Genomic DNA, 16,995 nt, shown 5'->3' with positions numbered 1-16,995 from the left:
TCGGCTGATCCCGATTTAGTGATAAGACAGCTCAGACGGATGAAGAACCACTGGACAAACCTGAAAGACCCAAGCATGTACTGAAGGTATGTCTCTTTTCAGAATGAGCTCAATTCTCACCTCCAGAAGAGCTTTCATTACATTTTAAACATGAGATATAAAAGACTTTCAGAATTCATTTTCTTAAACTCTAAGAAGTCATTACCTGTGAAATCACCAGCTAGTGGAAGGTTGGCATCTGTATACAACTGCCGAATTCCTAGACTTACAGGTCCCTGTTTTGAATTCAGGTCTCCCACTTCACAATTTAGAGGGTTAACTCTGAAGCAACTGTTGTAATATCCACCCTAGAAGCACATACAAAAAACAGCTAAGTTCATAAAGATTAAATTATTATCATGAAAATGACTGCATTTGAGGTCACCAATTATGCAAGTTGTAATTATGTTCAAAGTTCAGCTTATATGGGATGTTAGATAAGCACACTGAAGACAAAAGAGGAGATTTCTTATTTTCATAAGTGCAGAAATAAATTAAAAAAGTAAATTGCATAATTATTTTTACAATACTTTAATATATGTAATAGGTCTGGGTAGTGCCATATTTGTAAATGTAATTTATATAAGCTTGGACTTACGTAATTGGGCAGTAGGCAGTAGTGGAAATAAAGGTTTAAATGTTATGTCCATTCTGAAAAGGAAAGAAGGTAAGGAACACCACGTTTTGGCTGTACTGTATAGCCTTCATCAGGAGTTGCCTTAACATGTGATGTAAAAAGTTCTTAAAATTCATTTTTAAACTTTAAGAGGTATTACATGTGAAATCACCAGCTAGTAGTAATATGCAGTATTTTTGTTCAACAGAATAAGCAGCATCCAGACAGTGAAGGTAAGGGTGTGCCATTTGCTCTTTTATAATCAGGCCATTGGATAACTGTTGTCATTGTTAGATGTGGGCCAAAAGTACATGTATGAAAACAAAAATTATTTTCTTTTAAGATTTTTATTTTACCTTTTCAACCACTTAAGAAACATTAAAATTAACTTTTGGCTTCCATTTTAATATTAGGGAATATCTACTTGATGTAAAGTGAAAAAATATAGTAATACATGAAAAAGTATGTATTTCTACAAACATACAGTACACAGATAGTAGGGTTAGAGATGAGTACAGCAATTGTGAGTTCCATTTAGTGAAAGAAGAAACAGCAGGGGAGTCATTGGAGGAGTGACATCAGAGAAAAGGCCCAAAAAGAGACATATTTCATGGGGTACAACACGGGAAGAGTTAACCTCCCCTAAATGTCAATGTGAGAAGATGAGAAGAGCCTTCGGATGTAGTCAGATCACAGGTAGAAGATGCTCAAAAGTCAGATTGAGCCTTCCGCAAAGAAGGGATACTTTTTCAGTCAAAAGCCTGTTTAGTCACTTGACCTGGTTTTTCTCTGCATGCTGTGCAGACCCAAGTTTGAGTCACTGAAACCCAGTGTGGTGAGTGCCACCGGAGCAAAAAGAGTTCAGTTATATATTATCACCATTAATTTAACAAAGTAACTTACTGCTTGAATAAAATAGCATAACTCCCATTATAGGAACATATAGTAAAGCTTGGTGTATTCAAAAATACCTGGTCTTTGGAATTCCCTGCTAGTGTCACATCTGTGTGGAGTCTACATGTTCTCTCTGTCATCACTCTTTCAGCAAAGACTTGCTTTTATGTTGGCTGGTGGCTTAATATTGGCATGTTATGAATGTACCATGCAACTGCCAAACTTGTTCTCTCTTTCTATTCCAACACTTGTTCTCTGGATTCTCCTCTGTTCTACCCATATTTTAAGTCCGTCTTCTCAATCAGGCTTAACCCTTAACACTCTCCAGCCTTTTCATGGTGTGCATATATTCTTGGCACTCTTGTCTAAATTTTGTCCCGTTTGAAATTCACATGACTTTTCAGAAACACAAAAACATATTGTTTTGAGTTATTTTATTCAGTTCCATATAAAAAGCTGCTTTTTTTCTTTCCATATAGATTCAACATGTCATTAAAATCCTTTTTTTAGTATTATGAATCAGTGTTGATGCTGGGATTTCCTTGTATGCTGCATCTGCTTGAACTAACTATTTAGTTTTGATACCATCAAGCACAACGTCTTCTTAAAATGTGAACAAAAATGCTAATTGGAGATCTCCAGTTCTGTATTAACACGCCAGTATGACTTATTCACTGGTGTTTCCCTAGAGATCACTCCTGAAGATTGTAATTCCTAAATTAATTTAATGGACCCTTAATAATATTTTGGTCCTGACGAGGGGCATAGCATGTAACATGTTCTGTGACAAGGAGTTTAGAATTTCCATGTGTGCAGGTGTGCCTAGGTTGTATTTTGAAGGTACTGTATGTTTGACATACAGAGGTGATGTAACTAATGTATGTCTTCACAAATATGTTTTATTAACATAGTGTCTCCTTCATTCAATATGATGCCAAGAATAAAATTTTCTTAAATTTGCAAATGTGGCCTTTATGAGTACCATAATTGTAGTATAAGCAATAAATCTTTAGCTTTAGAACAATAAAATATTTTCTGTTGTTTAATTGCATTTTGACATTACTTATTTACATTCTTGCATGTGGATTTATATGAATAATCTTTTTTTATTATAAAATTCAACATCCAAGAAAACATCCATCCATTATCCAACCCGCTGAATCCGAACACAGGGGTCTGCTGGAGCCAATCCCAGCCAACATAGGGCACAAGACAGGAACCAACCCACCGCAGGACACACACAAACACACCAAGCACACACTAGGGCCAATTTAGAATCGCCAATCCACCTAACCTGCATGTCTTTGGACTGTGGGAGGAAACCCACACAGACGCGGGGAGAGCATGCAAACTCCACATAGGGAGGACCCGGGAAGTGAACCCAGGTCTCCCAACTGCAAGGCAGCAGCGCTACCCACTGCACCACCGTGCCGCCCTTCAAGAAAACATGGTTCATATTAATTGATTTTAAACTGCTTCACCAACAAGCATGCATGTTAAATGCATTTGTTAAATTTATTTTAAAAAGCTCTCAGGATGACATTAAAAATAGCTTATTTTTAATTATAAATGGTCTGTAAAGGGAAATACTATGCTTTAATGCTGACCACTATACTGATAACGAAGACCAAAACCTTAAATATGGATGACTACAACAAAGTTAAATGCTTTAATACTGACAAATACAATTAAATATCGAGTGCTGGGGTTTGATACTAACGACTAAGGCTGAAAACGTGCCCCTTATTACTAATAAAGTTTCATACTGTATTTTAATTTTAATGAGCATGAAACAATCTCTGGCCCTTTAATACAGCTGTATACACATACATACAAAAATAAATGGTGGAATGAAACACAGACAGGAGCCGTTTGATTAATTCTAGAAAAGCACAACTTCTGATTTGAGGGTGTTTTCTGGATGTCAGAATTACAATTTGCCCACATATGAGCGTGTTTTCCGGAAGTCATTTACCTGTTGAGTTGCAGTTCAACAGTCTTCTTTTTATTTCCAGACTTAAAGAACAATTTGAAAAGAAAAACTTTTGGAGAAATGATAGAATTATTAAACATCCAAGCAACAGATATAAAAATGGTTTAGGGTATGTAACTAGGATTTGTTTAGTGTTACAGTGAGCCCATATGTCACAAAGGGTAAACATTAACTTTTAAATTTAGATGATGAAGTAATAATGTCCTTAGCCACTTCCTATAATTTTGTTGTTCTCCTTTACCACTTCCTTTTATTTTTAAAGTTCCCTGGTATTATTTAAAATGTGAAAAAATGTACTGTACCTAATTTAGGTATCCACAGTTGTACCCGGTTATATCTGATTTTGCGTTATGAGGTCACATTTTATTACAAGAGTCCAATATAATAATAACAACAAAAAAACAGCTTGGGGCAAAGTCAAGAAGCTCTTTCTGCATCCTTCAAAATGGTCCTATTAAGTAATAATGCTAGAATACTGCATGACTCAGCGCCTCCACCTCTGATGTGGAAATGCCCAGTCACCTCTTCATTACTGCTAAGTGGGATTAGCATGGTTTTCCTTTCAGTATTCTCCCTTCAACAAATTCTGAGTTCTGCTTTTCAGAGTCCTGATTCAAAAAACATCCAGTGCTCTACATTAAATCTTGACTATAGTGGATACCTCTTGATATATAATTATCTTCATAATTTTTGCTTTTAGTTTACAAGGCTGAATTATTCAATCCCTATATAAATCTGTGAGATGTTTGAAATTATCTGTGACTTGCCTTATTTCATTTCACAATCTCAAGATAATATCGGTATGGACCTTAGTGCCAAGTGTTGTGCCCACACTAGCTTGACTTAGCTTGTAGCAAAGATATAACCAGCGTAATTGGCTAATTTAAAGAAGGACATCTGTGGCCAGGATAGTTGCTGCCATTATCTGCAATGGTGATACCATCACAGCACTTTAACTGAGTTGTGTTACCTACTAAATTATATAATTTACTGAAACTCAGGAGATCACTACAATTTCTAATTTTAACTGTAAATAAAATATTCAGAGTCTTGCACATTTTCCATGTTTTGCTGCTTTACTGCTTGCACTTGTGACATTTTAAAGTAGCATTAAATAGATCTTCTTTTAAGAGTCCAGCTATTTACCCTTCATTTTGTCCTACCTATCTGAAGGTCAGCAATGAACAATATAAACAGAAGAAGATGTCATTTATCTGAAGATTGCATTTGAAGGCTAATCTACAAGTGCACACAATACTACTGTTAAACTCTGCCAGTCATAGTGGGAAGCTCAGAGAAAAAGGATTAATTCCAGCATGTCACTGTTTGAAAGATTCTCTCTTCATATACTATAACAGGTACTTTCATAGAGGAGGCTTTCTTGAAGTTTGTCATTTTCTGAAGTCTGTGGTCCTACACTTGGCTCTGTTGCAATTCAGTATTTAATGAATCAAGAATAAAATAGCACTTACCCCAATGCGTAAACCGTAAGGATTAAAGTGATCCCCAACTTCTGTACACTTTTTGTCGTTTTCTTTCGTCTGATTGATATGAATATACCACAACGCTTCTGTGACCTTTAATAGTGAAAAGAACGATATTAGTCTCAAAACTTTGAATCCACTATTTATATTGTTTTATTTATTTATAATTATTATTGTTAATTTTTGTAATGTTATCACATTGCTACTTTTTTATGGGCTTAGACATTTTGTGTTTTTTTCTCCACCGTAGTATTTATACCAACGGCACACATCATGCAACACAGCATCACATGACCTGAATGGCATTAGGTTGCTGCTATAAAATTTAGTAGGGCTCACAAGGAAATAAGTGAACTTTGTCCCATGGAAAAGAAAGGATGTAGAGTAGCTGAGGCTGAAACTGCCTCCACATCAGACATGGTTAGTGTAGTTTTGTGGTTTTGACTTACTTTCTTCCCAACCTCACAAATTTGATATTTGTTGGTTTTGTATTCTGGATTTCTCCTTTTAGTGCAGTGAAGCAGACTACTTCTTTAAGCATACCTTTAGTGGTAACACTCATTTCGTGATTATTATATCCTCCCTTCCTTAAATCTCGTTTGTTTTTTCTTCCTGCATTTTCTAATCTGGACCTTTGTTCCTTGATGGACAGCTGTTTAGAGAATTATTAAGATTGATATGAATTTCTTGGTTTCCTTATGTGTAGTCTTTGTTATGGCTCTCATTTTGTTATTCTGAAATTTTTTTTTCTCTTTGGGGATTTTGTTTATATTTTGCATTGCCTTTTAAATTCCATTTTGTCCTTTTTTGACTCCAGGGGCTGGCACTTGTCACCCAAACACTGTTTTGGATTAGCATGTATTGTCAATCAGGAGAGTGCCTGGCGGTGCAGGCACCAAGAACCCTAAACACCAAACATGGAGCTATGCTTTACATGTTGCAGTTGCACATCTGCATTCGCAAGTGGGATCACACAAACATAGAAATGATAACTTTTAAGTTCCCCTGTAGATGTTGGCTTGCTAAGCACCCTCTTTCTGTACAAGCTATGGCAGCACCAATTGAATACAAAACAGGGAAGCTTCAGCTTAGGGTTGGGTGCACAATAGGAAATTTTGAGCCATGTTATGACATCAGGAGTTTTGTGCCCTCTCACACTTACTGGTAGTCAATTGTTTGTATTGATAGCTGATCAGAACTAAGCATACGCTGTGTGATTTTACAGGTGTTACTTTTCAACGGTCTTACATGATTATGTAGTGAGATCATTGGGTGAGACTTTAGGTTACCTGCAAATTTGACACAGTGAAAAATGTAATGATTTGTCACCGTGTCTTTGTTTTTTATGGAAGGCTAAATATAGGTAAGCTCACTGTCAATATTCACTAGATTAGCTTTTAGTTTATGACTAGCAGACTGCACTACTAGTCTATTAAAAGCACAAACATTCAGTGCTACCAGGAATTTGTAGTTGCAGGCCAGCGTTCCTCAGTATTTCTTTTTTGATAACACACTTGTAACATTTCTCTGAAGAAATATCATAAAATGGAGGTTTGCTTGCTAAAACCCAACCAGTCTATCCTCCTTCCCATGTGTTCACCAATGTTTTGCAACAATGTTTGTAAAAGCATAACCATGAAGTTGATTCCTGATTGTTCAATGGGACCTGAAATATGGGAATTGCTTGTAGAACGTCTCACAACTGATAACCTCAAGACCAGAGTGCAAATTATTTTTGAGCTCATAAGCTACTCCAGTTGTGTTGCAACATATCTTGTGAGTAGTGACTTCAGGACCATGAACAACTTTGTTGTGATTTTGTGTCAATATTATTAACCACTTGCAAGTTAGCCTAAAATCATGTGCATGCTATGGTGCACTAAAACAAAACAAAGAAAAAGAAAGAGTATAGGAATACTTTTGCATTACAAAATGTGCATAAAGATTTTTTTCTTTGAAAAGATGAAGCATAGTGTAGTTGCATTTGATTTATTACTGTGTGCGTATGTGTTTGGAGAAGAGAGAAGACATGAGGTGGTCATGCCCATAAAGTCTTAAGCGTAGGTCACTGCTATTTTAGATAATGATATACCAGTTCTTATCTTCATGGTCTTTGGATTGAAACATATCAAAAAATCCATGTGCCTTCAGCGAAATTTTTTAAATTTAGTGTTCTAAACTTTTACTTATTTTCTGTCTTTCATTTCTGGTTAAAGCTTTGGGGACTGATATTTAGAATACATTTCTCTTTTGTCTATTAATCCACAAAAAATAAAAATAAAACTGTAATCATATAGTATGACTCACTTCCTTAATCTTCTTTGATTGTGACCTCTATCAGAATCTACTTAGTACAGCAAAGATTAATTAATCTTTTTCATAAAATATTTTGAATATTGTTCCAAAGAAGATGGTAATGAGGGCAAAAGTGATTTGTAATGCAACAAAAAATGTTCATTTTTTTTGTATCATTACTTATAATTAATATATTTTGAATTATACTTGTTTTAATTTTGCAGTACCCACTTCTTTTATTTGTTTAATTAAAAAATAACATTTTTATAATTTTAAGTATTTAATAGGCTGTCAAGAGGCCTCAAGCTCATGGCCAATAGGTGAGCGCAGGGGCACATGGAACCTTAACAGAGAATGCTAACCTTTGTAGTATATTTAGGACTACCCAGGACCTGATAAATGGTTCCAGGGCTTGGATGCAACTGATCCTGACATACACTGTAGAAGTTTAAAATCACCTCAAGATTAAAGATTAATTTAATTTTTGACCTAATTAATATTATTTTGGGATAAGTGGTTGCCAGAAGAGTAGCCCTTCTCTGACACATCATGAAATGTAATCCAGTTGGCACTGTGACTGAGTAGCATCCCATTCTTTTCACATATTATATATGAAATTATAATACAGTGATGCACTGGGCTTTTAAATTGTTTTAAAATTGAACTGAATAGTTTTCCTATTGTTGTCATATATTTATAAGGATTAGGCATCAGCAGCCTGCAGTCCCACTGCACACTCTGAGGTGGTCATCCCCTTCCTGACATCAGCTTCTGTGTTACCTCAACTGATGTGCATTTTTTAAGTTTTTCTATGCTACATATCCTTTTGCCTGATATACAATGATCATCTGCCATAGCCATTGTTACATCAATTCTGTAGTTCCCATCTGTATTCTAAATTCTCTATTTTATGATCGCTTTCTTGATTGACTGCTATTCAGCATCAAACTGTGCAGCTGTTGACTAAAATAATTCCACTTTCTCAACGGCAGGCCAATGCCTTATGTGCACTACAGACAGGTGTCTAGGGGCTGGCAGCATTTAATAATGTCACCACTTTGCAATCAGCATCTCTGGCTGCACAGCAGTGGCAATCACAGTACACACATCTAAGGCTTATTTGCTATGTTCAAGGGTAAACGAAAAAAAGAAGGCCTAGGTACTCCCATCAAATATTTCACATTATCAGTTTTTTTAAAGAAAACAATAGCAACTATGTGGACAAAAAGCTAGCCTTCTCTTGGCTTTGAAACCCCAGGTTCAAAAAGTAGTCAGAGAGTGTCCTCTCACCATAGGAAAGGCCTTATTCGCAAAATAGATTTTACCAATAGCAGCCACAGGAAGTTTTATCAACTGAATCCAAAAACAAGGATACACAAGATACACATCACCATTTAGCCCGCTACTATCATAAATAGCATCAACTCTATGATATCCTGCATTGCAAAATCTGGACACTATGTAGAAGCCATTGCCAATAACAAAAAGCACAAAATGGTAGCTCACTTGTTTGAAAACAAAATAAAAATGGCAGTGTAGCAATACTAATAAAATACCAAAAAATATTGCATATATAATATATATTATAATATTGCATGGTCTAAATGACTTCAGAGTTTCAAAATATAAAATTAAATTTGGGAAAAAAAAACAATAATTAAAACAAAATCCGCAATGTTGTGCAATATGTCTACACTTTCATTCAGTATTTGTTTACAAATGGTTTTTTTATTGTTATTTTGTTTTTGTCTTTACCTGATTGGATGTCACAAATAAATGATATCTTTGTCTTTTCTAACAGTGGTTACTGGAAGTGTAGTCTTCATTGCTCACACATTTTAGTGTAACACCATGGTGGTAGTCTTATTTAACGATAGGCACCATAAGAACTCTTCTAAACCTAGCTTCTAGGGAAAGACTAGTAATAATAAAAATTAAATTAAGCATTTTCAGCATTTTAATAATAAAAAAATTACAAATCAGCTCTTTTCTTAATAATTACTTTGATTTTCTTACAATTTTTACTAATGATATCTTGCATTTCTGTCCCTTGCTGAACTATACATGACTGCGATCTGCTATTTCTTCATAAATAAATATCTTTGTCATTGATTGGATGGACAATTTTTTCAGTCACAACATCTGAGTTCTTAAGATTGTGACTTTATTATTTTATTTAACAATGATTAATTGACTGAACATTTATAGCTTTCTTGTTTTTGATGTTGCTTTTTTTCCCCTTCATGGGGTGATTCCTAACTCTCTTGCCCACAACTCAGCTTGATTTAATACATAAGAAACCAGTTCACAGACAGCTATCATAGACCACATTTCCATAAAAGTCCTTTTTACCTCAACATACTATCTAAAAATAAGTAAGTGATGAAATGTGGGCATTCTTAAGCTGGAGAACTCTACTCATTTTATAGTGGTTTTGATTTATTCTCCAATCCAGTTTCAGGGATTACAGTTCTCATTATCATTATTGTGTTCTTCAGTGATCTGCAGGGTAACTGCTTTAGTCATACTGTGTTTTAGTCAAATAAATACATTAATAAATACATTTTAACTGTCATTTAAATTTTTTAAAACTGTCCAAGGTAAATATCTGTTTTATATACTTAATTGTAATACTCACTGTGACTCCTGGTGTTCCTTGCAAGTCCACATTTATAATCGTATCACTGAAACTTCCATCTGAAAATATTTGCTGAACCTGTAAAATAAAACTGAAAGCTAAAGGATCTCTGACAATGCATCATTTTAACACTTTGATTTCCTAGTCAATGTAAACACACACATGCCTTTGAAATTTGAGAGGACAGTTTACTATGTGTAGTAATAAGTTATTCCTTAAATGCTAGTAGTGTGGTGTAGGTAATTACAGTTTGTTTGTCCTTCTCCACTTTAAGCCCATCTGGGAGTATACCAAACATAACTGTTAACGGTTAGTAGTGATTGTGACACCAAGGTTATCTGATAGGCATTCAAAGATTTTTGTCCAAAATAATGTTCATTTGCTGCACTCCCAAAACATTTGGCCCAGTGACCCTGGATCTAGATTGCAATGTTCACAGGTTAGATCTCTCTCAATTTTAAACAAGATAAATGTGATCAAAGAAAGATTTTAAGTTGAATGCTATATGCATATACCGATAAAGTGTATTCTGTGCAAGGCTGCCTTCCACTCCTTTTGTGAGACATTAACTGAAATGAAAGATCCTTTTCCCACCACCCTAGGATCTTTGAAGGGAAGATTATTTGAGATGTTCTTATATATTGTTGAGATCCTGTCTGAGTCTTTAGGACTGATCAGTATTTCTTCTTGACTGGAAATGAGTGGGAGGTGTGAAAAATTGGGCAGGTTTCTTTTAGCAAAATTCTAATTTGAAAGTAGTGGAAGAGAAGATTATTTATATCAGTTAAGACAAAGTCACCCTAAATCATACCCCTGGTGAAAGACTGTCTATATGTAAATTAAAGGCCATCCTTTGTTCTAATAATTTTCATGTGGTATTAGTGTAATGTGCATTCACATTTAACACGAACCAGTGCAAAAGGTTTAAAAGACATTCTCAGAATAGAGGATGGGAGCATGCTCTGATAGCGTTTTGCCGCACCCACCACACACTGAACCACCTGAATTGGGACTTAAGTGCAGCAGGTGACACCTCAGCACCACACTGGAACAGTGTGAGGTTTTTTATGGTACCGGGAGTGCCAGTCCTGCCACCAACCCCCAGGTTTTCCCTGTAATTTGGAGGACCTTCTTGCAGGGCTGGATGGAGATAAACATCATGCCCAGGATGAAGCAATTGCAGGTTAAGGAATAGAATCATATCTGCCGTTTACAGGATTCGAACTGGCAACCTTCTGATTGCCAGCAAGATCCCAAGCCTCAAAGCCACCACTCCACCCATTCATAGAATGGATGATCCAAATGTTTTATTTGTTTTTTATTTATTTCATACTAGTCGATGATTATTGTTTTATGTTTGTTACCACATTCTTCAGTAATTTAAACAAATTGTTTCTCAAATGTGTTATTTTTGTTTCGGTTAGTTCAGTTGCCACTAAACTCCATGTAGCTTGCTGATGCCTCAGAGTGTGCAGGAATTGGATGTGAATCCCAGTCTATTCACTGTGAGTAATTTATATGCTGTACTCATGGTTCCAGATGATAGTGGATTTTGCAAAAAAAGATGGGCACGGCTGTAGTGAATACATATTTTAAGAAGAGGGAGGACCATAAGGTGATGTACAAGAGTGGAGGAAGATACACACAGGTAGATTATATCCTATGCAGAAGAGTCAATCTGAAGGAGATTGAAGACTGCAAAGTGTTGGTAGGAGAAAGTGTAGTTAGGCAACATAGGATGGTGGACAGAGCGAAGGATCAAGTAGTGGTGGAAGTTAAAAATGGACAGGTACTGGGTGGCAGAGAAGAGTTGCCAGACAGCTGGGCCACTACAGCAGAAGTAGAAAGAGTGACAGCAAGAAGGGTGCTTAGCGTGACATCTGGACAGAGGAAGGAGGAAAAGGAAACCTGATGATGGAATGTGGAAGTACAGGAGAGTATACAGAGGAAGAGGATGGTGAAGAAGAAGTGGGATAGTCAGAGAACTGCAGAAAGTAACAACAACAACATTTTTATTTATATAGCTCATTTTCATACAAAAAGTAGCTCAAAGTGCTTTACATAATGAAGAAAAATAAAAGACAAAATAAGAAATTAAAATAAGACAACATTAGTTAACATAGAAAAGGAGTAAGGTCCGATGGCCAGGGTGGACAGAAAAAAAAAAAAAAAAAAACTCCAGAAAGCTGGAGAAAAAAATAAAATCTGTAGGGGTTCCAGGCCACGAGACCGCCCAGTCCCCTCTGGGCATTCTACCTAACATAAATGAAATAGTCCTAGTAGACAAGAGTACAAGGAGATAAGGCGCAAGGTGAAGAGATAGGTGGCAATGGCTAAAGAAAAGGCGTATGATGAGTTGTTTGAGAAGATAGAGACTAAGGAGGGGAAAAAAAGACCTGTACCGATTGGCTAGGCAGAGGGACCGAGCTGGTAAAAATGTGCAGCAGGTTAGAGTGATAAAGGATAAAGATGAAAACATACTCATACACGAGGAGAATGTGTTGAGCAGATGGAAAGGGTACTTTGAGAGGCTGATGAATGAAAGAAAGAGAAGATTGGATAATGTGGAGATAGTGAATCAGGATGTGTGATGGATTACCAAGGAGGAAGTAAGGACAGCTATTAAAAAGAATGAAGAATGGAAAGGCTGTTGGTCTAGATCAGGGGTCCCCAACCCCCGGTCCGCGGCCCACTACCGGGCCGCAGCCGTCTGAAAGCCGGGCCGCGAGAGAACTGCCGGCAACGGAGACTCACTCAGACTTTTCAGAACGCTTGGCGGGCGGGGCTTTGCAGCGGCGCAGAGAGAGGAAAGAGACCGAGGTGAGGGAGTATTACAACAAAGTTATTTTTATGGTCCCAACAGTTTCCCCATATGATGCGAGTCTATAGAAATCGCGTTACTACGAAGTACATTCAGCAGATGCTTTCATTACAACGAAGTGACCTTGAAATGCTTGAACAAATCATCCACAGAGCAGTTAGATCTGTGTGCACAGCTCAGTTGATCCCCAAACAGAAACATAGTAAAAAAAAAAAAAAAATCTTTCTTCGAACTTTCCTCGTACTGTTTTTTTTTTTTTTTTTTTTTGCTGTTTTTGTTTTCTGTGGTTTTCAGTGATACCTTTTGCTTAATGCTTGTCAAAATCTGAAAAACATCCATTGGAATTTAACTCATTGTCACCCTCCTATAGAAACGGCAGACACGAAAAAAAGATAGAAGTGTTAATGTTTGTGATGTGCAATCTGTTGGAATGGCAAATACAAAGCATATGTCTTTGTTTTATGCAAAAAAAGAAGAAAAATCTCGGGTTGCAAACGTATGCAAACTGCTTAATAACTTAATAATAATAGAAATGTTATGTAAATTGTGTATAAAACTGCCCCCCCAAACCCCCCCCCCCCGACTGGTCCGTGGAAAAATTTGCATCTAATAAAGTGGTCCTTGCTGTTAAAAAGGTTGGGGACCACTGGTCTAGATGACATACCTGTGGAAGCATGGAGATGTTTAGGAGAGTTGGCAGTGGAGTTTTTAACCAGATTGTTTAATGGAATCTTGGAAATTGAGAGGATGCCTGAGGTGTGGAGAAGAAGTGTACTGGTCCTGATTTTTAAGAATAAGAGGGTTGTGTAGAGCTGTAGTAACTACAGGGGAATAAAATTGATGAGCCACAGCATGAAGTTATAGGAAAGAGTAGTGGAAGCTAGTGTTAAAAAGGGAAGTGATGATTAGTGAGCAGCAGTATGGTTTCATGCCAAGAAAGAGCACCACAGATGCAATGTTTGCTCTGAGGGTGTTGATGGAGAAGTATAGAGAAGATCAGTAGGAGTTGCATTGCATCATTGTGGACCTGGAGAAAGCATATGACAGGGTGCCTCAAGAGGAGTTGTGGTATTGTATGAGGAAGTGGCAGAGAAGTACATAAGAGTTGTACAGGATATGTATGAGGGAAGTGTGACAGTGGTGAGGTCTGTAGTAGGAGTGACGGATGCATTCCACATGGAGGTGGGAATACATCGGGGACTGGCTTTGAGCCCCTTCTTATTTGCAGTGTTGATGGACAGATTGACAGACAATATTAGACAGGAGTGCCTGTGGACTATGATGTTTGCTGAATACATTGTGATCTGTAGCGAGACTAGGGAGCAGGTCAAAGGAGATCCTGGAGAGTTGACGATATGCTTGAGAGAGGAGATGAATGTAGGAACAAGATGGAATACATGTGTGTAAATGAAAGGAAGGTCAGTAGAATAGTGAGGATGCAAGGAGTAGAGTTGGCGAAGGTGGATGAGTTTAAATACTTGGGATCAACAGTACAGAGTAATGGGGATTGTGGAAGAGAGGTGAAAAAGAGTGTGCATGTAGGGTGGAATGGGTGAAGAGTGTCAGGAGTAATTTGTGATAGACGGGTATCAGCAAGAGTGAAAGGGAAGGTCTACAGGACAGTAGTAAGACCAGCTATGTTATATGGGTTGGAGACGGTGGTACTGATCAGAAAGCAGGAGACAGAACTGGAGGTGGCAGTGTTAAAGATGCTAAGATTTGCACTGGGTGTGACGAGGATGGACAGGATTGGAAATGAATACATTAGAGGGTCTGCTCTAGTTGGACGGTTGGGAGACAAAGTCAGAGAGGCAAGATTGCATTGGTTTGGACATGTGCAGAAGAGAGATGCTGAGTATATTGGGAGAAGGATTCTACAAATGGAGCTGCCAGGCAAGAGAAAAAGTGGAATGCCTAAGGGAAGGTTTTTGGATGTGGTGAGAGAGGACATGAAGGTGATGGGTGTGACAGAGCAAGATGCAGAGGACAGAAACATATGGAAGAAGATGATCTGCTGTGGCAACCCCTAACAGGAGCAGCCAGAAGAAGAAGAAGAAGTACTATAAAATGCAATTTAAAAACATGCATCACTTGCTGTTTTTGGATATAATTAATTTTTACAAAAGTATTTAATCAATAAAAATGTGATATCTGTATCTCATTTTTTACTTTAACTAATCCTTGAATGCACTTGAATGTTATGTCTTGCATACATTTTCCAACTTTGTTATTAATGCTGAGGCCTCCTTCTGTCGTGGTGGAAGCAGATAATATTTTGTGGCTATATCACTAGAGAAAACCCACGTCTCAGAGGTGTATGAGGACCCAAACATTCCACAGTTGGTCAATAGCACAGGAGTAAGCAACAGTTATCGGCTATGCTGCTAGGTATCAAATGCCTAGAGCCTTGTTAATAAGTCCACTGAGTGGTACTGTGCTGATTAGATAAAGATCATATTTCTGGCATTTATTCTACAATTGTGCAGGTGACTTCAGCACGAAAAAGCACTTCAGGTCCTATTGAACATCGATAGTCTTGTTTTTCAACATTAACAAGTCAAGTCAAGTTGGGGAGCGGGCACTGGTACAATGCGTTGCCACACCCACTACATGACAAAACAACTTGGGATCCCGGTTGGCAACCCCCCAGGCAGACATGCGGTCCAGTGCCACCCTTCAGAAATGAACCTCTATCTGCCGCAGCCAGGTGTTACATGGGCGACCCCTTGGCCTGGTCCAGCCGCTCGGGTCCCCAATAATGAGGATCTTACGAGGCAGATCACCCTCGGGGAAACGCACCTCATGGCCATAGTGCCGTAACTGAAACTCCCTCACAATGCAGGTAATGTGCCTCATTTAGGACTCCATGAGCAACCGCTCATTCATCACAAAATCAAACCAACGGTACCCAAGAATTTTCCAAATAGACGCAGTACCAAAGGAGTCCAGTCTTCATCTCAGGTCACTGGATAGCATCCTTGTCTCGCAACCATATAGCAAGACAGGAAGCACCACGACTCTAAAGACTTGGACCTTCGTCCTTTTACACAGATATCGTGAGCACCACACACCCCTTTCCAGCGACCTCATGACCCCCCCATGCTTTCCCAATCAATCTACTGACTTCATAGGAAGAGTCACCAGAGACATGAATGCCACTGCCAAGGTAAGTAAACCTCTCGAAAAGATCGACACTCTCTCTGCAAACAGAAACACTGCAGATGGCTGTGCCCAAGAGGTCATTAAAGGCCTGGATCTTGGTTTTTATCCAGGACACTCGCAAGCCCAGACACTCGTTCAGTCTCTCGAGCGCCCCGATCAGAGCCTCCATTGACTCCACGACGGTCCGTGAATCTTTCTTCACCAACAGATGACCCATAGCCGCTGGACATTAACAGTCTTTTTAAAATTTGTTCCCCATGAACAGATTGATAATCGGCAACAGTAAACTGAAGGCTGGGGCATCTACGGTAAAGCATCAGGAAAAAAATGTCCGTAGCAATTAGAGCGTGCAAAACTGCATTTTGCACAATGACAGTGTATTCTCCATATACCACTGTACCATGAAAGCACTCCTGCACACACCATGTTGTCAGTTAAAGAATTTCTGACCAAAGAAAATATGGTTGTTGTCACACACCCCCATTAATTCAGCAGCCCTTGCTCCCTGCGACTTCTTTTTGTTCCCAAAAATACAATTGAGACTGAAGGGAAGATGATTTGCTACCATGGAAAAAATCTTGGAACAACTAACAGGAGACTCCTAGACACAGTAACAACAGATAACTAGAGAAAATATTTCCAGGAATGGAAGACACACTGGGACAAGTGTATTGCATTTCAAGGTGGATATTTTGACGGTGAATGGAATTGTTGGAAGTTGTATACATTTTTTATTTTTTTTTAATTCCAGGATCAATTTCCCCCTCTTATGTGCTGCGTATAATACCTTCCTGTGGAAGAAAGGCAGTTCCAGTATTTACTGTGGAATAGTGGTGCAGGCTCTTCCGATGTTCCAAAATAGTAAAAGCAAATCATTTTCCAGATAATATCTTAATTCATTAATCTTATTTCTATTTATTTTTTGATACATGTTAGACATTTTGAATTAGTCACCTAGTAAATAGGCTTGGGCTACTTTTAAGTGTTCCATACTTTCAAGCTTTACTATCTCAAATCCCACTTTTTGTTTATTTTTAATATTGTTTAAGTCAT

The 16,995-nt window shown here is 37.8% G+C and overlaps 1 protein-coding gene across 1 annotated transcript in view; it reads right to left on the bottom strand.

Annotated features, from left to right (window-relative positions):
• cusr (Copper-only SOD repeat protein) overlaps positions 1-16,995 on the bottom strand; it is an 89,197-nt gene that overhangs the window by 24,194 nt on the left and 48,008 nt on the right. The window contains exons 4-6 of the mRNA XM_051922165.1: positions 9,960-10,037; positions 5,015-5,119; positions 206-347 (exon numbers count right to left, since the gene is read on the bottom strand). Coding sequence (XP_051778125.1) covers positions 206-347; positions 5,015-5,119; positions 9,960-10,037 — 325 coding nt within the window. The remainder of the gene's footprint in view (positions 1-205; positions 348-5,014; positions 5,120-9,959; positions 10,038-16,995) is intronic.

Source organism: Erpetoichthys calabaricus, chromosome 2 (genome assembly GCF_900747795.2).
Source record: "Erpetoichthys calabaricus chromosome 2, fErpCal1.3, whole genome shotgun sequence".
Classification (NCBI taxonomy): Eukaryota; Metazoa; Chordata; class Cladistia; order Polypteriformes; family Polypteridae; genus Erpetoichthys; species Erpetoichthys calabaricus.
Note: the sequence above shows the minus strand (reverse complement) of the source record. Positions and strands in the feature narration are given on the sequence as shown.